Source organism: Corylus avellana, chromosome 9 (genome assembly GCF_965113065.1).
Source record: "Corylus avellana chromosome 9, dhCorAvel1.hap1.2, whole genome shotgun sequence".
NCBI lineage: Eukaryota > Viridiplantae > Streptophyta > Magnoliopsida > Fagales > Betulaceae > Corylus > Corylus avellana.
This window is the reverse complement of record NC_142498.1, coordinates 18692646-18711758: the sequence shown is the minus strand read 5'-3', so window position 1 is coordinate 18711758 and position 19113 is coordinate 18692646. Positions and strand designations below refer to the sequence as shown.

The 19113-nt window shown below is 39.3% G+C and overlaps 4 protein-coding genes across 5 annotated transcripts; 1 reads left to right on the top strand and 3 right to left on the bottom strand.

Annotated features, from left to right (window-relative positions):
- Positions 1–42: 42 nt before the first annotated feature.
- Positions 43–1616, bottom strand: DIC2 (dicarboxylate carrier 2). Its single transcript, XM_059604837.2, has one exon. It carries the CDS (start codon positions 1247–1249, stop codon positions 278–280), a length of 972 nt encoding a protein of 323 aa, XP_059460820.2. The 5' UTR covers positions 1250–1616; the 3' UTR covers positions 43–277.
- Positions 1617–5139: 3523 nt separating this feature from the next.
- On the top strand, positions 5140–6797 carry LOC132190162 (uncharacterized). Its single transcript, XM_059605064.2, has one exon. The coding sequence runs from the start codon at positions 5499–5501 to the stop codon at positions 6660–6662; it is 1164 nt and encodes a 387-aa protein (XP_059461047.2). The 5' UTR covers positions 5140–5498; the 3' UTR covers positions 6663–6797.
- A 1097-nt stretch (positions 6798–7894) lies between these two features.
- On the bottom strand, positions 7895–9435 carry LOC132189421 (Eukaryotic aspartyl protease family protein). The gene has a single exon (XM_059604161.2). The coding sequence runs from the start codon at positions 9386–9388 to the stop codon at positions 8078–8080; it is 1311 nt and encodes a 436-aa protein (XP_059460144.2). The 5' UTR covers positions 9389–9435; the 3' UTR covers positions 7895–8077.
- Positions 9436–11171: 1736 nt separating this feature from the next.
- On the bottom strand, positions 11172–17656 carry LOC132190522 (Adenine nucleotide alpha hydrolases-like superfamily protein). 2 transcript variants are annotated; one of them, XM_059605537.2, is made up of 5 exons: positions 17302–17656; positions 17089–17192; positions 16523–16641; positions 12717–12814; positions 11172–11436 (listed from the first exon to the last, which is right to left on the bottom strand). In XM_059605537.2, exons 1-4 carry the CDS (start codon positions 17429–17431, stop codon positions 12730–12732), a joined length of 438 nt encoding a protein of 145 aa, XP_059461520.2. In that variant the 5' UTR covers positions 17432–17656; the 3' UTR covers positions 11172–11436; positions 12717–12729. The 2 variants fall into 2 exon arrangements, with proteins under 2 accessions (XP_059461520.2, XP_059461519.2); XM_059605536.2 differs by having other exon boundaries at positions 17307–17656.
- Positions 17657–19113: the final 1457 nt, after the last annotated feature.

Genomic DNA, 19113 nt, shown 5'->3' with positions numbered 1-19113 from the left:
ATTGTCTCAATTAAGTTCACAAAACTTGTATTTAATTTAAATGATAAACATGGAAATCTCCCTCCACAACACGCTAACAAATTTGCAAAAACAACCTCAATTAAGGACAGGAGCCAGAATTAAGAATTGTAAAACTCTAATAAAACTTCATTAAAAATATAGATTTCATGGTAATTTATTCCTTCTAAGAACCTCTGAGCTACAAAATTTTGGGAATAGTAATCAGTGATTTAAAAAAATAACCCAGAAATCGATGTTAATAATATCGTCGTCAACATCAGAAGTCCTTCAGAATCTTCCTGACTTGCTCGAGCGTAACGAACAGGACGACAGTGAAAGGTCCCTGCCTAGACACTGTCGGAATGAAGCCCTTGTACAGAGCCATGGGTCCCTCAGCCCTCACCGTCTTTATAGCGCAGTCCAGGGCCCCACTGTACGGCGCGGCACGCCCCGGCTCCACCTTCATCGTCATCACCCTCGTCTTAATAACGTCCACCGGGTTCGACGCAACGGCCGCCACGAACCCCGCCGCGAAACTCGCCATCACGTGGGTTGCAAGGCCGTCGTTCATCAGGTGCCTCTCCAGGATCATCTCCTTGAACTCGTCGTACGACGCCAGCTGTGACGCCGTCACGAGCATGGCTCGGTTCACCGTCAGAGCAGAGCCGCGCCACAGGCTCGCCACGCCCTCCTGCCTCGCCATTCGCGCGATCGCGTCGATCACGCTTTTGTAGTTGCGCCGCTGAGCCGCCGGGAGGCGCCCGTCGGCCTGCATTCGGACCATGGCCACGTCGGCGGGGTTTCCCACCGCCGCGCCCACCGCGCCGGCTATCAAGCCGGCGGCTATCTTCTTCGTCAGCGGCATGTGGGCCGTGTCCGGGTCAGTCCACTCGTGCTTGAGCACGTCGTAAAGCCCCATGCGCGTGGTGGAATAGAGCGTCTGGCGGAGCATGGTGGCGGATACGCCAGAGAACAATGCGGCGACGCCTTCCGTCTGGAGGATGCGCGCGCCGACAGAGATGGGTCCCCCCAGACGAATCGGCGGGGCCGGCTGTCCCGTTGGGACGTGGAGAGTGGTGGTCCCGCCAGTGGCGAAAGCTGGGCGGAGATTGTGGATGGGCTGTGGGGCGGGCGCGTGGATTTTCTCCCCCTGGAGTTGCATTCGGACTTTGATGAGATCAAGAGGGTGAGTGGAACAGCCTGCAACGATGGAAGCAATGCCGCCTTCGGCGAAACCCTTGAGACCCATCTTTTCCTTTTTCTTTCTTTCTTTCTTTGAAGGTTTATACAAAACAATGAAGGTTTTGCTTTGGGCAAGAAAGACGAAAAAGGAAAGAAGAAGGTTAAGACCAGAAGGAGGCGCGGTTCATCTCACTGGAAACGAGTAGATGGGAGTGGAGGCGGAAGGCTATGGAGGAGGAGTGGGGGACGCAAAGCCTCTGAGACATATAATAAGCGCTGTCAAATGCGAGTAAAGAAGAAAGGGTTTTTGTGGTTCTTGGGGAGATTTGGAGGAGAGAATATATAGTGGTGTTGGGGGGAGCCCAGAAGGGAAGAGGAAAGCCTGGGGAGAGTGGGAGAACGCGGCGCAAGCTGGGTCTTGGAAGTGAAGGGGACGCGGTTGGTGCTTGGTGGTGGGTCCCCAGAGTTTGATGACCGTTGGATGGGATGCTCTAATTGTTGCGATTTGCGAATACTTTGAAGAATGATTTGGTCCCAGTCGGCTTGACTTTGAAGTGATGTAATGAAGACTTGTTTGCCCAAGACTCATTCATCCCACATTGTAGGAGATAGTCTTAAAAATAATCTCTCTTTTGGTCCAAGACCCTCGCCACAAAATAAACTATAAAAAAAATTCACTAAACCTATTATCCTTTTTAAGCACTAAAACATAAGTGTTAAGCAACCAAAATATGAGAAATTATCATTTATTTAACCCTTCAAGCTCACATACCTCTAACTAAGCTTTGATATGTGATATTTAACCCATTCCAACAACCATTTTATTGCATTTTGCACCATCCATGTAGTGGCGGATCTAAGAATTCAGATTAAGAGGGACAAAAGAAGAGTGGGGACGGGAGAAGGAGTAGTAGGGGCTAAGGTCAAACAAGACTAAAAAAAATATCCTTAGAAAAAAATATATATATTCAAAAAAATTTGGAGAGGCAATCGCCCCTGTTCGCCCCCCTTTGTATCCGCCATTGCATCCAGAATCTATTAAATTTTGACATTAAAAGAGAAAAAGTTGTCAACATAATTTTTATTTTTATTTTTTAATATTGGGGTGGCCAAACCTCTCGGCGTCCATTAAGGTGATTTTGCCCCTAGGAACGGGGTGGGTCGTTTGGAAAGAAAGTAACAAGAGAAGAGGAGGACACAAGTGTGGGAAAATGACTTATGCCTCTTAATTAAAATGGGCCCAATCAAATGCACAAAACTAGTGAAAATGCATTGTGGAAAATGTGTACACAAAAATCAAACACAGCCTAAGAGTCATTATTTGCTACTTGATGCGAAAATGCGACAATGTCACGCTTCTCCATAAGGTTCTTTGATGTTCCTCTAAATGGGAAATGAATGTTAGAAATTAGGGGAGGAAAAATGAGTGGAGCATCTTGCATAGCAGCCTCAACTCTCAAGTTCATAAGATGCGGTCCAGAAGCAATAATAATTAAGTAATTATGAGTCCAGTTGCGTACTGAATTGTGGACGAGAGAGATCACACCATTGGGTGGGAATTCAAGTACCTTTTAATTTTACTAATCTAACTATTTAAGCTTATTCTATGTCTAGCTTTTCAGAATTGTTCCCACTAGTAAGGATAAAAAAAATAAAAAAATAAAAAAAGAGACCAATTAGTAGGAACTTTTAGTACCAACCAAGCAATGTCAAGAAGGTTTTTAGAAAGAGCTAATTTTTGGGTGCACGCTGTTTTTAAATGGGTCGCTTCTAATCACTGATATAAAAGCATCCCATTTCTCTTTTTTTTTTTTTTTTTTTTTTTTGGTATGTATCAAGAGTGAAAAAAGACCCGCTTTAACCCTTTTTGTTTTTCTTTGCTATCTCAAAAAAAAAATTATAAAAATAAAAGAAAAGAAAGAAGAACGTCTCTATGTCTTCGTTGGACCGCCGTCATACCCTTATTTAAATTAAATATTTCATGCGTTGACCTCGTCTACTAAAAAATGTTTGAAAAACTCATCCGGCCAACCATATTCCAAGTGCATGCCAATTGCCAAGCAAATACCATTTTGTGGTCAACATCATAAGGTTAGATGAACAGTCCTGGATGTAGGTGGATTTGAAGGCTATGTGGGGGAGAAAGTTGGCAGGGGGAAGTGGGAACTGAGGGAGGAATTTCCTTCTTCATTAATACTTTTGTTCAAAGTAGACCCATCTTGAGAGAAGTGTATCACTCCTTCCGAGAGCCTAACTCATGAAGCAAGATTTGTGAACCACCTGGTCATGTAGCTTTATCCACCTTGCTGGTCATGTTTCTAATTTACTTGCTTTTTTCTTTGGGCTTATTTAAGCCTATTTTATCGAGAGTAATGTTATTTTATTATGTAATACTAAATTCCGCCCCACTCTCTTTGTAAATAAAAAAATTAGTACCGAAGCTTAATGTGTGTTTAAAATTGCGATTTCGTAAACAAAATCGTAAAAAAGTAAATCGCTTGGGATAGCGTTTCTAAAAAAAATTTCAAATTGCAGGCACGCGGTGTTTTTTTTGAAAACACATAATTTTAAAGGCTAAACTGCGATTTTACTAAACGTTTAACTACACTTCTAAAAATCACGTTTTTAAATCTCACATTGTAAAAATGTTATTTTTTAATTGCACTTTTTGAAATTGCCAGCCCAATTAAACCCTAATTAAAAAAAAAAGAAAAAAAAAAAAGAAAAGGACTAGTAGCTCTAAATCTTACATCTCCATGGACCATGAGAACTTTCTTCGATCTATGATATGTTGAAGAGGACCAAATTTTAGTAGGCCCTTTGGGGATCTACGCATCACCTTTAATAAATTCAACTAAAGTGGGCTTTGCTTTGCCTTATCATGGTGGGAGGGTCCATTTTGGGCCATAATTCCCATGGAAAACATTGGGCTTCTACGCTTGGTTGAGATACAAAAAGTGGGTTTCAAGGTATCATGCGGCCCACAAGTTACTAGACCGTTGGTATATTCATGTGTCATTGTTAGCGAGTAAACCAAGAAAAACATATGGTTGCTTTGTATCAAAACCTAACAATTCATAAACATCTCTCTTTTCTTTTCTTTTCTTTTTTATATTTTCTTTCATTTTTATTTTTTATAAAGTAACAGTTCATAACATCTTAATCCAACGGTTTAGGGAACTTTGGCGGACTTCTTAATAGTCTACATGACAAAAAGTTACAAAAAAATAAAATAAATAAAATTGATGTTATTCTTTATGGTGTGCTATAAATAACTTTTTTTTAAAAAAAAAAGTTTTTTAAGTAATTAATATAATAAAAACTCATTTTAAAACATGTCAATCATCTAAAATAAGGATGAAGAATAGCATTACTTTGAGAGAGAGAGATTATATAACAAATTATGTATATATAATTAACGGTATTTCAAATCAATCCTAAATATAAAAAAACTATTCAAATCTTATCTCTTTTTTATCCCGTTTGCCAAGCAATGCCACCCCAAACAATCGCATAGAGTAATGTTAGAAGTCCTTGTGTCTATCTTGTATCACTTTAAAAATAATTTGGCTCTTAAAATTACGGTCCATATTATGATTGATCAAATGATAATTTTAAAAATTACTTCATTTTTTGAAATACAGACTTCTAAAAATGTTATGATTGATCGATCGCATATGTTATAACAAACGCTCAGCGCTTTCATAGGAGAATTCATTCACAAAAAAAATAAAAAATAAAAATAAAATTAAAAATATTAGGCTGAAACTAATAACAAACATCCAGCAATGGCCAAACTCATTTCTCGTAGCACCATCCATTCTTTTTCCCCGCCAAATTTAGCACTCTTCCTTTTCTCCCTCCCTCCCTCCCATATACTCCTTCTATCTTCAATCTCATCTCCTCAAGACCCCCATTCACCATTTCCGTGTCCCTCCACAACTCTAAAAAGAAAAACAAGAAAACCAAACCACAACCTCCATCTCTTGTCTCCCTCCATGTTTGTTTGATCGGTGCATGTCTCCCGCTTAATCTGAAATGTGTCGCTAACAAGGACAACGTTGGAGACACATCTCACCGATCTGGGTTCGCACAAACAAGAAATGGAGGTGCAGCGGATGAGGCAATTGATGTTGTTGTGGTCTAGAATTCAAACTACACGTGTGGCCCTCGTGGGTGGAAACCACACCGCCGCCAGGTTTTGCACTCGCTAACTTCTTCGCCTCTCTCCCGCTCCGTCTCATCGATCTCCTACTAGCTAGCTAGCTACCACTCTGCCACCATCACCATATAATTCTATTGAGAAATTGCGAAAAATGGGGGATAAGAAATACATGTATTTGATAATCAGGCTCCCAAATTCCAGGGTTTTGATTCTTCTCACTCGCACCATGCTTTTGGGATTGCTTGTTGTTTCCTTCCCTTGGATTGGGTCGATCGTTGGAGGATCCTCAACCTCTTCACCACCCATTAATCCTGATCGGGCTATGATCAATCTCGAAATTTTGCCATTGCTCTTCCGTGATTTGACGAATGAAGGCCTCCTGAAAATTGGGGAGAAAGAGAAAGTTATTTTCATTAGCAATGGAAACGAGGAGGCAATTCACAGGTCGTCTCAGATAATTCTAAGCGAAATTGAAATTGAAATGGATTTCATCTCTGTCACGGATTTGGAGAAACAGAGCTCGACTCCGAGTGAAACTTTCGATTTTGCCATGGCATCTAACTTCCCTGCCGCCGTGGATTTCATCGACCGAACTCTCAAGATCGGCGGAATTGTCGTAGTTGAGCTCAGCGAAAACCCATTCGCTGCATTCCACAAGCCATCCAATTACAAAATCGTTTACCTCAGGAGATTCGGCTCCGCCGTCATGGCGATGAAGAAAACCGGCCCTGTTGAAAGAAGGGTATCTGGGTATGCTCCGGAGGCGAAGAAGGCGGCGCTTGAGAATCTGGAAGACGTGCTGCTGGAACCGCCGAGGGCCGGTTCAGGGAAATCCAGCCGGTATTTGAAACGAACCAGGTACCTTCCTGATTTGATGGGCGACTCGCTCGAGAGCTACCCTCGCCGGGTGTTCATAGACGTCGGCTTGCCAGAGAAAGAGGGCGGCAGCGGGACCAGCTGGTTCGCCAAACATTACCCAACGAGGAACAAGGACTTCGAGATGTACAAGATTGAGACCGTGACGGACGGCAAGGAGGTGCCGCAAATCGGCATGTCGGATTGGTTGAGGAGGAACGTGAAAGACGAGGAGTACGTGGTTATGAAGGCGGAGACGGAGGTGGTGGAGGAGATGGTGAAGAGCAAGGCGATTGGGTTGGTGGACGAGCTTTTCTTGGAGTGCAAGCCACAGGGGCACGGTGGAAGAAAGAAGGGGAATAATAATAACTATGGGGGGCGAAGGGCTTATTGGGAGTGCTTGGCTCTGTACGGACGGCTGAGGGATGAAGGTGTTGCGGTGCACCAGTGGTGGGGTTAACAGAACAAAGAATTCTCGAAGATTGAGAGAGAGAGAGGTATATATATATATATACACATTGCGTTGTGTGTTTGAATAATTGGTTTGATTTGGGGTTTTGATTCTATTGAGTGTGCTGATTCATCATGAAGAAGTGTTTGGAACTTTGGGTAAATATTGAAGAGATGCTGACACTGCATGCAGAAGGATGTTCCAAGAGTTAGCATTTGTTATTAGAGAAAATTTGGTTGATCCATTTTTTTCTTCCCTATTTCGTATTTCCTTATATTTGCTACTCAAACATATTATAGTATTATAACTCCTATACAAAAATTTATTTATATCATATTCTTTATGGGTTTTTATTTATTGTTTCGTTCATGTGTCATACTCAATGAAGTTTTTCAGGTACATAATTATATATCTAAAGAATGACGATTACAAACACTATGGAAGAATCAAGAATGTTTCAAGTGAAACTTGGAGGGGTGATCCCTTTGTTATCATAGTTTTCGGGGGGTGCTTCATTTTAATTAATTTGTTGATCTTGATTCCGACGCTAGCACGAAATTTCAAAATATTATTATAGTTGGTAAAATCATCTGGAAAAATTACACTCTTATCACTCCTAATCACTAGCCATCTCTTTTGCAAACACTCTTCGATATAAACGTTTATAAACCCTTAGGCCAGTGGATTGGTTCACTGGCCCAAGCGGGCCTGGTAGTAAGCCCATTTGCTCCTAATGCCTAACAACCTTAGGGGAAGAGCATCCCAGGGAATCGCCACCCATCCAGTCACCTTGAATGTCCTCAAAATCCGTGACAGGTCGTAGGGTAACCCGTATGCATTAGAAGTAAGAGTTTTTACATTCGGCTCAATAAATATTTAACTAAAAATATATATTTTTTATTTTAGTTATCTGACTTTTTCAAATCACCTACTACCGTTATTACAGCAAAATAAAAAGAAGAATTTAGCACAGAAAAAATAAAGAGTAATGTTACGTACCAATTACAAAAAGTGGAATAATGTTATAGGAGATTATAAAACTTGAAATGTACATAGCATTATTCTAAAAATAAAGACACGACAATAAGAAAATCATGGCTGTGGAGTTCAAGGTTGTACGATCTTGTCATATTTTAGTGACAATCTTTCAAATTTTTCTCCAGGAATTCACTTGGTGTGTTTTCGATCTCTGCTTCAAATGGAAAGCAACCCTTAAGCAAACATACAATCGTGACTGGACGTGTGTCAAAATTAATTATTGTCCACGTACGCACCATTCACTAGGTAATTACCCTAAGCGAATTATATCACTTATCCAAAACATCACGGCTTACATATCGTAGTTATTTTTTTCACAACCACGTATTTTGCATGGCATCAAGACATAATTAATCTAATCACACATGCAAGCCAGCTAAATTAAGCTAGTTACAGAGCTCACGTGCAATTCCCACGAGAGAGTTGGTAACATCAAACACAATCCGATGGTTCTGCTGCTGCAGAGTGGCTATAATATTCAACACCGAGTTCACGTTATTCGGCGCCGCAGCCATGGCCAAGCACGCCAGAGGCCCAGAGCTGCTATGGATCAAGCTGTTCTCCATCGGCAGCGTCAAGTCCAAGCCCGTGAAATGCAACTTCACCGGAGGCGCCACTGATTCACTGCTGGCAGCAAAGCACGTGTCAAACACTCCCAGCGACGAGAATGCCCCTGTCACTTGTTTCCTGAACTCGTCCCGGATTGCCGTATATACGGGTTGGACGAACCGGGTCACGACCGTGCCCGAGTCTATGATGGTTCCGGATCCGGTGGTGGGATCGAACGCTAGAAGCTCTGGAGCAATGGGGACCAGAACACGGCCAACGCTGACTCCTGTGAGGTTCACGTAGTATAGGGATGGGCGGTGCGGGTTGCGGAGAAGTGGGGTGGTCCGGATGCTCTTGGGTTGACCCGATGGGCCCAGTTTGAGTGAGCCTGAGAAGTAGTAGGATTTTAAACTGGGTAGACAGTATGAGAACACCCCCGAGTAGAGTGACCCGGATTGTGACAGCAATGACAAGGGTCCACGACCCAGACCCAATAACCCTTGGGGCGGTATTGACCCGCCACTTATGGAGCTGACGCACCCAAAAGCGTAATTTGGAACCACGTCATTGCCTAATCCTAGAGAATCTTGCACAAGGGTACCCGAGAAAGACGAATCCCCACCGTAGGATTGGTTAAATAGGCAAGGAGTGGACCCAGTGGCCGGGCAGGAGAGTCCACGGGCCTGAGAGCATTGGGGCATCGAGCAATCCAACGACCCGTAAGTGGAGGAAGTTTTGGGTGAGAAGGTGGTGTTGGAGCACCCGGTGCACTCGGAACACGGGACCCAGGCAGCGTCGTAGCTGGTGTCGAGGACCATGAACATGACTTGACCCGGCGTACCAAGTTTGACCCGGACAACATAGTTGGCAATGTTGAAGAGTTGCTGGCCCGATGCAATTGGGGCCGAGGTGACCTTTTGGGCCACTAGGCTTGCCAGGTATTTGAGCCTTTCCGGGTCCTTTGAGGCCATCTTCATGACAGTGTTCACCAACGAGTCATAGTTGGGCTTGTTGAAGGGAGAGCATTTGCTGTAGACGGGAATAACGGAGACGCCTGAGCCGTCCGATTGAGACGCACAAGGATCATCAGCTTTGGTGGCTGAGATAAGAAGAGCAAAGAAGAACAATGTGGTAATTCTCATGTCCATGACTTGATGTCTAGAAAGATCGTGGTGTATGCATGGTGAGACGGAGCACCCACCATATATATACATGAAGTTAAGGGGGGGTGTAATTACCTAAATGCCCATATATATAATGAGGTTCAATCATGCAACATTAATTAGCCTTTAGGCAGGCAAAATGGTGGGCCAAATAAGTTGCTAAAAAATAGGCCGCAAAATGGGATCCATGTGTCGTGGCTTATTAATAAATAAGGCCCCAAGTTGGAAGGAATGGTGGCAAAAGACAAAGCCCTACCCTCTTATTCAATGCATTACGTGAGGTAAAGACAAGTGGGTTCCAATTTTGAAACTGTTAGAGTTATCTCGCAGAATATCGAAAGCTAGATTAGTAGTGAAATAATTGGGTAATTGAAGGCGATTCCGAAAACATGAGGTGGACAGGAAGCAGCTCGTGACTACCTTCTCTTTTGGCCTTAAAATGACAGCACAAGAATCTTGTCCGTACGTGGAAGCCATGCACAGGAAGCGGTCAGTCACGGGCTTACAAGTTAAAAAGACTTTGCTTCCACCCTGGTCCACCATCTGCAGTTATTCTGCGTGACCAGCTGTCTGTCTTACTGTTTATCAACTTGCAATGGACACCCACAATGTAGTTTTGTGCCAGTTGCTCTCTCTCTTCCAATGCTGCAAGCAAGCAATCCCTTGATAATGCTTCAGCTAAGCTAAGCATGAAAATCACTGGATCTAATTTGCATTATTGCATATCATGTGATCTGTTACACTAATTTTGTTTATTAGGGTATTGCAGGGAATATCATGTGATCTATCACACACTTGTTTTTTCTAAGCTTGTATTAGCTGGATACAAAGGATTCCTTTGTTTCATGCTATGTTTCAAAAGGCATTATTTCATCCTCCAAAATACAGCCCAAATTAATCCATCAACGCAACCTTGTAAAATGAAAAGATGCACTAATGGACATCAACCGAAAGCCAAACTCTCCCACTCAACTCCTCAATTATTTAGAATGGCAGCCCCCACAAGGCTCACGGGGTTTCACTGTTGGATTGTTTGCCAAAAGCACCAAATCGCCAAACCCATCTAATCCACACATGGTACAACAATGGACCAGAGGCTCCAAGAAAAAAACATATTAGGGCTATTACTGCCAAACATTTCCGGGACCCAATCATAAATCTTTGATTTTTATTCTTACTCAAATATCCCATTGATATTTCATCTATAGGGACATTGATTGGCGTTACCCAATGCAGCTTTCGAACAATTTAACCACCTCAAATACCAACAATTGCTGTATAACACATTACATTTCTAAAAGTACAATATAATATGAATATGCCTTGGCATGTCATTAAAATCAGCAGTTCTAGTAGCCTGCATTTCAGCCCACCAAACTAGAATTTCGCTTCAAACCATAGCGGGTCAAAGCAATACCAGACAAAAAACAGCTACTGAGAATTTCAACACAGGTTCACCAAAATGTGAAAACCAAAAAGGAGCATGCAAGCAGACATAGACTTCAAGCTTGGGAAAAAAGAGTGGAACTCTTAAAATGAGCTACGACTCACTAGACTTGGACATTTCAGTATTTGAAGTCAACAAACATTTGTTTCAGAAGGCGCAATTAGAAATAAACCGTAAGCAGGAGTCAGAAGAGAAACTAACAGCCAATGAAATCAATTAATCTTCAGGACAAATATCAATACAATACCCACAGTAGTTAATAAATGAATATAATTAACTATATTTGATACAACTTCGATTTCCAACAAGAAGAAGAACACAAATAAGCTATATTTGATACAATGTTGATTTACAACATAAAACATAAGATAATGCACTATACACAAATTTCTCCTTCAAAACAGCTTGCAAAGGATGCGGAAGAGTGGTAATACAGCATAGCTGGTCAAGCAGCAGCCCTGAATGCGACAACTTGGCACTCAACAGAACCTGGTCACAAATATCAAATGCACTTCCTAATTACAACAAGATCTGGAGCTCTATTAGCATCGGCACAAGACGACGACAGGCGCAAAAAGCTAATGTTCTGCATAGATCCAATTATATCAAATAAGTCAAACATATAACAAATTTGACCGAGTCACCACCTTTGAAATCTTAATTTACAACTTCCAAACCGGGTGAACCCATTGACATTTTTGCTTCAAAGGAAACATTTACTTAACAAGGGAACACTAGCTTTCGAAGCCTATTTATCTTAAACACATTGGTCTCTGAAACTTATCAGTCGCAACTAATCTTATGTAGGTACGCCACCATGTACTACAGTAGCACACAATTAATTCATTTTGATTCTTAAGCCAACGGATAATATATTATTCGAATTGTTAAGTATACACGTGTGAGTATAAAAAGGTTAAGTTCCACATTGGATAGCACAAGTGTGAGTGATATATATATACCATAATTCAACCCAAACCCATAAGCTTAAACTTTTAGGTTGATTGATGTTCTAATATGTTACCATAAAGACTCCTCAAGCTATTAGTCTCCTTAATAAGGGGTATTGGAGCCTATGATGGATGATAGTGTTCATTTGCAGTTGGAGCAGGGAAGGAGGGCATGCATCAATGATGGATTCATTACGTAATTGGTGCAAGGCCGAAGGGCATGGCACAGATAAAACCCACATAGCCCATACAAGTTATCATACGCTCATAAGATTGATAAAGCTTTTATTTGAGGGGGAAGTATAGTGAGTGGTGATATAATCACATGTGAAAGAGAGATTGCTGAGTACACATGTATGAGTATAAAAATGTTAAATCCTATATTGGATAGACTTGTATATAAGTGTGAGTGGTATATAATATCAATGGGCTAAAAACCCATAACTTTAAGCTTTTGGGTTGCATGACATTCTAATATATTATATTATGGTCTCACTGAAAAAGACTCCCTAATTTCAATCTCCTTAACACAAACTGATATCTAAAATGGATCAAGTTATATAGAAATAAAATTAAGCTTGGTTACCTAAACAAAGTGACAATTAACAACACTAGTCAAATTAGTAGCATGGAACTTTAGCCAGAAGTGAAAAATAACCAGGATTTTTGTAGGGTCTTAAACTTAAGAGATCAAGACCTAATTGAAACAAAAGACTGTGATCAATGTTAAATTTGGTAAGACAATATACATATAGAAAAACATAGTGAGGGCAAAGACAATTTTACAGAAAATTGACACACAAATCATAGTAAATTTGGACCAAAATTAAAATAATAATTAATACTATAAAAGATAAATAAATGACAATACAAAATGCCGCTGCAACTTCTCATAATATAGTACTGGGATTCATACCTATCTTGGGTAATCAGGCAGTCCCCTTGCCCTTGACTATCATCACTGGGCATTGCACATGGTTGGTGCAATAGTTACTTACACTTCCCAAAAACATCCTGTGAACATAAATTGCAATTACCATATTTAGCGTACTAGTGAACAAATTAAGATGTCAACCATCTTGTCATCTTACCAAACCTCTCAAACCCATGACATATGACAAAATAAAATCCTATATTTAAAGCATCCAGTATTTGATCAAATCTCCTGTAATAAATATAATATTAGAAAACAATACGAATTGAGAACTAATAAGCAAATAGAGGCTTCAACTTCTTTTGTCTGGCACATCTAACAGCAAATTTGAAAGACAAAATAAACATGAGAACTATAATTTTTTAAATGTCTAGGATAAATATTTTGGTAACATTGGAGAAAAAAAATAATACAAAAACAATATCAGGGCAGCAGTATGGCTACTTCAGAGACTGAATGTGGCTACTTACCATAAAAACCAATATGGGCATTATGTTTCCAAGAAGATCCATTGTGTAAAGGGCAGCAATAAGCCAATTACAGGAGAAATGTTTCTCATACATCACCACAAACTACATGCCTCCATCTAGCCTATTTGATGCCTCATACATGTGCACCCACATAGCAATTCTCAGAACAAAGCACACAAGTATCCTAGTTTTTATTTATTTATTATTATTATTAATAATATATCAAGTGCTTAAGCGTGGATTAGTACAAATCTATAAGTGCTTAAGTGCTCAATGCTCCAGAGCAACAACCAGATTAGAAATGAACAAGCATAACTGCAAGGGTAAAGAAAGAGTCTTCTTGTGATTGCTAGGGCAAAGGGTCTCACCAGGCGGGCGCATGCACATATACTGCAAAATGTTTGACACTCTGTTGTGTTGCAGGGGAGGAAATATGGGAGGCCATATTTGGTTGAAGAAAGAAAGACAGAGGGAAAGGATGAGCGTGAAGAGAAAATGGGGAAAGGAAAGGATTTCTATTTATTCTTGTGGAAGAGGAAGGCAGGTAAGGAAAATGAAGGCATTGCTTCTCCATTCAAGTGAGCGACGGGACTAGCAATTTTTTATTGGAAGGCCAATCATAGTATTGAACACAACTCAAGACAAACTTAAAGTAAGCGTTTGTTTGTGCATGTGTCAAATAAATCTAAGAAAAAAGAAATGATAACTAAATCTTTTAACTCATAAGTATACTTTATACAGAAGGTATCTACTTTGGTATAGATGTCCACAATATAATCCTAAAGAGAACTTAACTTCTTTACAAATTCTAATGAATATACAAAAATTATCTAGTTCGATGCAGTCATGTGGGAAAAAAATAAAAAAAGAATTAAAGCATCTTTCATCAAGTTATGCTCAATGATGATTGTTCAAGTCATAAAATTCATCCATTATTATCAACTCAGTAAAACTTTTAGCAAGTTCTTTTTCAATATAAATTACCAAATTATTGGCCAAAAACTTACCCTCCATTCCACTATGAAACCATCTTTTTTTCACAAGTTTCATAGCTGAAAAAACGTCTTACATAATTGCAGTAGAAACTGGAAGAGTTAAGCCAAAACCACTAAAGAACGGAAACATCCTCAATTGATATTTGCTAGCAAAGGAGAGAAATAGAGATAACTCTCATAGGAAAGAAATGCAGCAGGTTAGTATTAATTTTCATTGGTTTTTATATAAAAATTTCCTTCAGCGACTTGCCTTTCATACAATATAGTATAAAGATCATTAGAGAATTTCCATGTATTATTCAACTCTTTTAAGGATAATAAATGTGAGTGGGGGTTTAAAAATGTTTATATAACCTACTCTTAACTCTTAACTATTTCATGTAAGATACTATTACCTCTTTGAAACCTCTTAGAGAGCCAATCCATTCTTTTTAGGCAACCAAAATCTTTAAAAAATTAAATTTAATAAGAATATGCTACATATAGGGCATAGCAAGTTTTTTTTATTTTCTTTTCTTTAAGGACTTGATAAAGAGAAGTTTATTTGAAATTTTTGTTACTGGCATGACCACACTATGTGACTTTCTTTCCATCATTTTTTTCCCATACCCAACCAAATACTTGGAGGGAAACTAGGGCTTGGTTTGGTAAAATTTTGGGTAGTGTTTTAGACTTAAGCTTCTGAAAAAAATGAAACTTGAGAATTGTTTTGGTGGGGACCACATTTGAAAAAAAGTGTTATATGTGGGTCCATAAAAGAAAATTCATTTGGAATAGTTTTGAAAAGTGTTTTTGGAAAAACAAATAACTGATAAGTGTTTCTAAAAAAAAGGAAAAAAAAAAAAAAAAAAAAAAAAAAGATGAAGAAAGGGTTGTTGGAACTAGTCCAATGATGGTAGCCGCCCAACAGCAGCCACGGCGACCACCACTGCAGGACTGCAAAACAGTTCTATGGCCACTGCGGTGGCCCCCTGCCCACACCAGTCGCCACTTTTTTTAAATTTTTTGAACTTTTTATATGAAACAAGCAACATCCACACATGAAAAAAAAATGAGTTTGTGTTTAATTTTATTTGAGAAGTGTTTTATGTTTTATTTTTTGAAAATGTTTTGTTTTTTTGAAAAGATTTTTGTGGTTTGTCTGAAAAGTGTATTGGTGGTGGGGACCATATCTGAAAATTTGTTTTGGATAACTAATATCTAAGAAGGGTTTTCAGCATTTGAGAAGCAAAAACAGTTTTTAAAATTTTGGTAAACAGGCCTAGTTCTCCTTACATTCCCTTCCCTTTCCTCCCTTCCAGTTCCTTTTTGTTCTCCCTCTATGCAAGCTAACCCAGTTTTGATGGAGGGAGAGAAGGAATGTGGAGAGGAGGATGAAAACTACCTTCTACCCATGTATTTAGGTGAAACATGGTGGCCCTAAATATAATAAAACATGAAAACCTTTGTTTCCACTACCCCCTCACAATCCTTTGTCGCCACTTCCTTCCAGGAGGGGAAGGAAGGAAAGGAAAACCTTCTGTGGTCATTCCTCCTTCCACTTCCATCCAACCGAATGAGAGTGTCTTGTTCCTTCTTATCATCCTTCCCTTTCCTTCCCACCCACTTCCACCCAAAAAAGTGTAAAGTTCATCATCCACCACACTTCCTTCCAACCAAACAACTGTAAAGCTTTCAAGAGAAAGAGACCAGACCTGCCAACTATGAACTATGCCTCCCTACTGGCCCCATATCGCCTATTATGATACAGGAAAAAAATTCCAACATGGCCAAAGTGCAGCACATGTCAGTGGTAACTGAATTCAACACTTGTTTAGTTGTGTGGGAAAAAGCACTTCCAAGGAATACTGTTTAGCCCTCAAGTCACTTTGCCTCCATAATCATGTCATCTTGATTGGCCTTAACTCGTAAGAATTCTCACTATTTCTTAGATTCCTAGACCCAATTCAATTCAGTGGGATCTTAGAATGATCCCATATGATATTTGTTAATATCAATTACATTGCAGCTAAGAAAGGGAACACTGAAGAACAAAACAGAGAACTACTGGCATGTACATTTTTTTTAGGCACAAGAAGACTGCAGACGAAAGATACTTATCAAAAAAAAAAAAAAAAAAAAACGACTGCAGACGAAAGATGGAAAGAAGTGTGCACCATGCACTCAATTACACCTAATTCAACGCAAAGAACCAACAAGGTGCCACCAGTTTGCTTTAAATTGTACAAAAACAGCTATTAACTTCCCAATTGGATTGCCAATTTGAATAACAAATTCATTAGCTGCCACCGTAGACTATTATTAAAAAGTGCTGAATCTATACCTTTTTATAGGGCCAAAAGCACGTGACCCGATCACAAGCAAATCAGCCTGCAAATTCTCAACAAATTCACAAATCTTCTCTTTTGGATCACCAACAATTACTTTGGTTTCGACTTTCACCTGCTCGAAAAAGAAAATTTCTCGAATTAAATTAGGCATAGCACAGTGTATGAAAACATAATGTTAGCATAAAAGTACTACCACATCATGCAACTACATAGTAACCTCTCTTATCCTACCTACAAGTCAAACGTTAAAGCGCAAAATTCAATATCTACATGATGAATTCATTGCACCATACAAAACATTTTGCAAATAGGAAACTATTACTCGGTAGTGATAAGACATATTGACATGATCAAAACATCTAATCGAGCTTTTTTTTAATTGACTTAACTACAGGAGATGACGATTCATGAATATGTTATTACAACGCTTACACGCCAATATTTGAATGGGTACCAGAACTTATTGAATCGGAAAAACTTAAAACATCAACGTATAATAGTGTGTGTGCATGTGTGGAACAGGGAAAGGGAAAAAAAAAAACCCGAGATAAACCCTAACATTTTTTTCAGAGCAAATCCGGAGAGAATGATCCAGTATCGCCTCGGTGATTCGCCTCTGGTGCGCCTCAATAGCCGCAGTGAACGCAGGCACCTCCAAATCACCTAATTATTCGTTTAATAAAATTTGCCTAATCAATTTCACTGTTCTTAATACAAGCTTTTGGCCATAAAACATCGCAAGTGCGTGCTTAACTAGTAGGGTTAAGGATACCTAACTGGGCCCACCGAAGGGAATGGAGCCGGGATTGAGGCCCACGGCGATGGACGGTGGGGATTGGACGTGGAGCACGACGAAGGAGCCGCCGAGGGTGGATCGGAGCTTGAGGTTGTCGAGCGCCCATGTCAAGGCGTTCATGCTCTCCTCACTGCCATCGACGGCCACGACCACGCACCTCAAGTTCCCGGTCATCGTTGACTCTAGCTTCGCTGGCGAGTGCACTACTCCCTTTTTGTGTGTGTGTGAGTGACGTAGGAGGGGCTGTTCGATCTCTCCGAAGGTGACGGCCGTTCAGGCACGCCAATAGACACTCGTGCTTAGGGTGCCGTACGCAACTTGAGAGGGCGGGAGGTCATAACTGCATTTTAAAAATAAAATTGTATCAAATATTATTTAATAATGTCTTTAAAAAAATAATGGTTTTCAAAATATAGGTAAATGTTTTTTTTTTAATGTACTATTTTCATAGTTGAGTTGTGATTTGAATTCTTTTTTTTTTTTTTTTTTTTCCTGTCCCCACAAGGAGAGAGAAATGAAGATGATGATTTTTTTTTTTTTTTTTTTGACATGTCCTTACAAAAAATGAGAGGGGATTCGAACTAGTGATCTCAACTTCATTATGCGTGGTCCTAACCGATTGAGCTATCTCTTGAGGACGATAATGATTCACATTAGTGATCTAAGTTTCATGAAGTGTGTTTCTCACCCGATTAAACTACTTTTTAAAGACATTAGACACTCGTGCTTATAGGATGCTGGGATGCTGTACGCAACTTGAGAGGGCAGGAGGTCATAACTATTTTTTAAAAATAAAATTGTATCAAATTATTAAATAAATAATGTGTATAAAAAAATAATTGTTTTCAAAATATAGGTAAATGTTTTTTTTTTTAAAAATGTACTGTTTTAATAGTTGAGTTGTGATTTGAATTCTTTTTAATTTTTTTTTTTTTTCATGTGCACGTGAAGATGGAAATGAAGATCCTTAACTTTATAAGGCGTAGTTTCTAGTCGATTAAACTATTTATTAGAGACAAAATTACATTTTCATTAACTATACATAAAAATCAAATATTACAAACTGCATATTTTGAAATCACTAAACTATACAGACCCATAACGGTTGATAATTCTAAAATCTAATTTCAAATTAATTGTTGATATTTAAAAATAATAATATGCTGGTTCGACTAAAAATATTGTATTTATCAATCATTAAATTATTAAATTAACCTGTAAATAAAAAGAAAAATAAGGCCATTATATTTTGATAAAAAAAAAAAAGAACCGTCTTCTATGGCTTTGGATCCATTATCCCTTTTTTTTTTTCTCTCATGAAAGAAAAAAAAAATCCCCTTTCAGCCATTTTAGGTAGAGTACCTTTGAAATCCTAATAAATCTTGATCCTTGTTTTGGTATGGAGCATCACCCAACCTGCATATTTCTAAGTGTTTATATGATAGTAAAAATTATTAGTAAAGTTTGAACAAATTAATTTTATATATAATATATTAATAATAACTTTAACGTCACACCAAAATAAAACACATGAAAAGTCATAATCATGTAGCATTTTTGTACGTTTTACTTGTATTGTTGTATAGCTGTTCCGCAATCAAATTGCAGACATATACGTGTTACGAATGGTCGGGGCTTGCGGTCCACTCTGTGCAAGCCTGCTGGTGCAGTTATTCCAAGTGAGGGACCCAATTGATAATGACAATGTGACAGAGCTGCGTCGATTTGATCCGTTAATCGATATGTGTGAGGATTACACATGATTGAACACTAATTGGAGCCAAATCT

What these genes read in the sequence shown, in the direction of transcription:
- LOC132190162 (XM_059605064.2), top strand. Translation starts at nt 5,499, where the DNA reads ATGGGGGATAAGAAATACATGTATTTGATAATCAGGCTCCCAAATTCC.
- LOC132190522 (XM_059605536.2), bottom strand. Translation starts at nt 17,499, where the DNA reads ATGACCGGGAACTTGAGGTGCGTGGTCGTGGCCGTCGATGGCAGTGAG. An exon ending in CATTCCCTTCGGTGGGCCCA is followed by an intron (nt 17,193 to 17,306) that starts GTTAGGTATCCT and finishes ACGAATAATTAG; the next exon opens with GTGATTTGGAGGTGCCTGCG. An exon ending in GCTTTTGGCCCTATAAAAAG is followed by an intron (nt 12,815 to 16,522) that starts GTATAGATTCAG and finishes TTATGTTCACAG; the next exon opens with GATGTTTTTGGGAAGTGTAA.
- DIC2 (XM_059604837.2), bottom strand. Translation starts at nt 1,249, where the DNA reads ATGGGTCTCAAGGGTTTCGCCGAAGGCGGCATTGCTTCCATCGTTGCA.
- LOC132189421 (XM_059604161.2), bottom strand. Translation starts at nt 9,388, where the DNA reads ATGGACATGAGAATTACCACATTGTTCTTCTTTGCTCTTCTTATCTCA.